This window comes from Ornithodoros turicata, unplaced genomic scaffold (assembly GCF_037126465.1).
Source record: "Ornithodoros turicata isolate Travis unplaced genomic scaffold, ASM3712646v1 ctg00001237.1, whole genome shotgun sequence".
NCBI lineage: Eukaryota > Metazoa > Arthropoda > Arachnida > Ixodida > Argasidae > Ornithodoros > Ornithodoros turicata.
This window is the reverse complement of record NW_026999513.1, coordinates 54499-58442: the sequence shown is the minus strand read 5'-3', so window position 1 is coordinate 58442 and position 3944 is coordinate 54499. Positions and strand designations below refer to the sequence as shown.

Genomic DNA, 3944 nt, shown 5'->3' with positions numbered 1-3944 from the left:
CCGCAGTCGTCTCAGTCTACAGCACAAGAGCCGTCGACGGTGCATGCGTCTACGGGAACTGTTGTGACGTCTCTTTCTTCATCCTCTGCCGTTTTGCCAAGCGCGGCGGTCCTTCTGCAAACAGCCAAGGTGTGGATTGAAAGAACTGATGGCCGGAGAAGTCTCGCACGCATACTTCTGGATGGCGGCAGCCAAGGCAGTTTTATTCGACAGGATATGTCGACGAAGCTCGGATGTACACTGCTTCGATCCGAAGATTTGCATGTTGGGGCCCTTGGAAACACTGCGTCAAGCTGCACGAAGTATCGATGCGTGCGGGTTATCTTGCGCAGCCAATTTTCGGCATGATGTATGGCAATCGAGGCGGTTGAATACCCCGACATCTGCTCCGATGGATTGCCTGTTCTCGATTCGCACTCAGCGCAACACGTCAAGAATATGGGTCTACAGCTTGCTGACGAGCCCTCATCTCCCATCGATATTTCATTATTGATTGGAGCGGACTTTTATTGGGGAGTTGTGACTGGAGCAACCGCCCGTTTATCAGATTACCTGGTGGATGTTGAAACTCTGTTTGGGTGGACGATTCAAGGCTCAGGCAGAAATGCCAGCGGTGGTCACTGTCACATCCCGTCGGTTCATGTTCTCCATGTTGAGGTGCACAAGGAAGATACCAACGTCATCGACCAGCAACTCTCCGCCTTTTGGGAGTTAGAGCATTTGGGCATAATTGATCGCCACCAGTCCGACTCCGACGGTGACACTGTCCTACGCAAGTTCCGGTCCACAGCGCAGTTGTTAAACGGTCGTTACACCGTGCGCTTGCCTTGGAAGTCGGAAGCGCCTGAAGCATTGGGTGACAACAAGAAGCTGGCGGTCCAGAGGCTGGATAGTACCATCAAACGATTACGGAGAGACCAAACGTTGCTGGAAGAATACGATTCCACCATACGTCAGTATTTGCGTCTTCAACACGCTGAACGGGTCCTACAACCAGAGTTGGTGGCCGGGCCTCTCTATTATATGCCGCACCACGCAGTCATCCGAAGGCACCGCGAGACAACAAAGGTTCGAATTGTGTTTGATGCCTCGTCGAAGGCTCACGGGTCTCTCTCTCTCAACGAAGCTCTTCACGCCGGCCCTAACCTTAACCCTGACGTTCTGCAATTGCTGTTGCGGTTTCGATCTTATCATGTGGCTCTCACAGCGGATATAAAGAAGGCGTTTTTACAGATCGTGCTGGACAGTGCTGACCGAGATTGTTTGCGTTTTCTGTGGTATGCCACGACGCCACGGGCAGGCGGACCGTTGCCCCCAGTAGAAATTTGGCGCATGACACGAGTGCCTTTTGGAGCCAAGTCCAGTCCCTTTCTTCTTGCTGCCACTATACGTCACCACCTGAGAGCAGCAGAAGAAACATACCCACGCACGGCGTCCTTACTTTCCAACCATTTCTATGTAGACGACCTCGTTGTTGGTATGCCATTGCCGGAAGAGGCACTTACTGTTTACCACGAGTCGCGGCAAATCTTCCGCGACGCGGGCATGAAACTGGTTAAGTGGACGAGCAATAATGATCATCTCCGGGCTACCTTCGACGCCGATGGGACAGGAAGTTCGACCACGTCGCCACTAAGGAAGATCCTAGGAATTGTTTGGGATATCGAGACAGATGAAATTCGGTATCCGTTGAAGTCAATATCAGAGTTCCTGGAGCAACGGTCGGATACCAAACGATATGTACTGCAAGCAGTGGCTCGCATTTATGATCCCTTGGGCTATGTGGCGCCTTTCGTGTTGACAGCCAAGATTTTGCTACAGCGGATTTGGCTCTCCAAGATGAGTTGGGACGAAGAACTACCAGAAGACCTGATGGGAGTGTGGTCGTCTTGGTGCCAGCAGGTGCCTTTATTGTCTCGCGTCTCGTTACCAGGGCGGCTCGGCGGGAAGATGTCGGAGGGCAGCATCGCGCTGCATATGTTTTGCGACGCGAGTCCGCGAGCATACGGTGCGGCCGCATACCTGGTGACGCTCGACAGGGACGGTCATTACAGTGCGGATCTTCTTTTGGCAAAGTCTCGGGTGGCCCCGGTCAAAACGGTCTCCTTACCGAGACTCGAATTATTGGGTGCCGTCATCGCGACCAGGCTTATGAGATTCTTACAGACGACGTTATCTCTGTCCACCGCACCCACTGTGTTATGGACGGACTCTGAGATAACACTCTACTGGATTTATGGATCGACGAACGACTGGAAACCTTTTGTACAGAACCGGGTGTCGGAGATACGGGCTGGTACGGAGCCTAGTCAGTGGCGCCACTGCCCCGGCAAAGAAAATCCCGCGGATCTTCTCACGAGAGGCACTTCATGCCTCCAATTGCTGAACAACAGTGTATGGTGGCAGGGGCCCTCGTGGCTTATGGATCAAAAGTCTTGGCCTCCAGCATGGCGTACTCCGGATGAACCCTGCGTCGAGGTACGAAACGAAACAAAGGCCCAGATGGCGTGCTGCGTACCCATCTTGGCTACTACTACCCTAATGGATGTTGCCAAATACAGTTCGCTCCACCGGCTGCTGAGAGTTACCGCTTGGGTGTCAAGATTCCTGCACAACTGCAGGCATACCACAGCCGAAAGGAGGGGACCTTTGACGGCCGCCGAGGTAGTTGCAGCGGAAACATACTGGGTCACAGCGGCACAGCGTCAAATTTTCGGTTCTCATCCCGCGGTGCACAAGTCCTTACAAAATGTGTCTGTCTTCCATGATGACGATGGCGTTCTCCGTTTGACGGGCCGCCTTCAGTACAGCGATTTTGAAGAGACCCAGAAGCATCCCATCGTCATTCCCGCTGACCACCCGTTCACAGCTCTTTTAGTTTTCCGGGCTCATGTCAGGCTTCTGCATGCTGGAGTTCAGGAGACACTCGCCGCGCTTCGGGAAGAGTACTGGGTTCTCCGTGGTCGTCAGGCTGTGAAGAGGATCGTAAATGGATGTCGCACTTGCCGACGAACAAAGGTTGAGGCGTTCACAGAAGTTACCGCTCCGCTACCACGGGACCGCTTGTCACAGTCCGCACCATTTGAAGTGACAGGGACCGATTTTGCGGGTCCACTGTACCACAAGTGTTCAAAAGGCGGCGGAAGAAAGTGCTACATCCTGATTTTTACCTGTGCCGTCACTAGGGCTGTTCACCTAGAGCTGACGAAGTCTATGTCTACCGAGGATTTCCTAATGGCTCTTAGAAGGTTCGTATCAAGACGGGGTGTACCCGCCACTATATATTCAGACAATTTTCGGACATTCAAGCGAGCCAGTCGCGAACTCACCCCTGCCTGGTTGTCGCAGAACACTCAGGTAAACGTATTCTTGACTGCACGACGGATCACCTGGAAATTCATAGTGGAGCGAGGAGCATGGTAGGGTGGGTTTTGGGAACGCCTGATTCGCAGTACCAAAACCTGCCTGCGTACAGTCCTGGGACGAAGCGCCCTCCGCTACGAAGAACTCTCTACCGTTCTCACAGAGGTGGAGGCGGTGATGAATTATCGGCCTCTGACGTATCTGTCCGAAGATCCAGACGATCTTTCTGCCGTCACGCCATCACACTTTCTGATTGGGCAAAGGCTCACCGCGCTTCCGTGTCGCGAACCCGAAGCAGGAACAACATCTACAGCGCAACAGTTGAGACGACGGTGGATGTATCGGGAAGAATTGACTCACCAATGCTGGAGGAAGTGGGTTAAAACGTACATCCTCCTCCTGAGATCGGTCAACGTCTGCAAGCCCGTACCATCACACAGCGTCGCCGTCGGGGACCTAGTACTCATTGCTGCAGAGTCAAGGCCGCGAACATCGTGGCCTCTAGGACGTGTGAGTCACGTAACACAGAGCCCAGATGGAAGGGTTAGATCCTGTAGGATCAACTTGCCAGGAGGGAAAAC

General features: G+C 53.4%; 1 protein-coding gene across 1 annotated transcript; it reads left to right on the top strand.

The window, feature by feature from the left end:
• The first annotated feature begins 351 nt into the window (after window positions 1–351).
• LOC135376698 (uncharacterized) lies at window positions 352–3423 on the top strand. Its single transcript, XM_064609186.1, has one exon. The coding sequence runs from the start codon at window positions 352–354 to the stop codon at window positions 3421–3423; it is 3072 nt and encodes a 1023-aa protein (XP_064465256.1).
• The last annotated feature ends 521 nt before the right edge of the window (window positions 3424–3944 follow it).

Excerpts from the sequence above, each read along its gene's own strand:
- LOC135376698 (XM_064609186.1), top strand. The coding sequence starts at position 352 with ATGGCAATCGAGGCGGTTGAATACCCCGACATCTGCTCCGATGGATTG.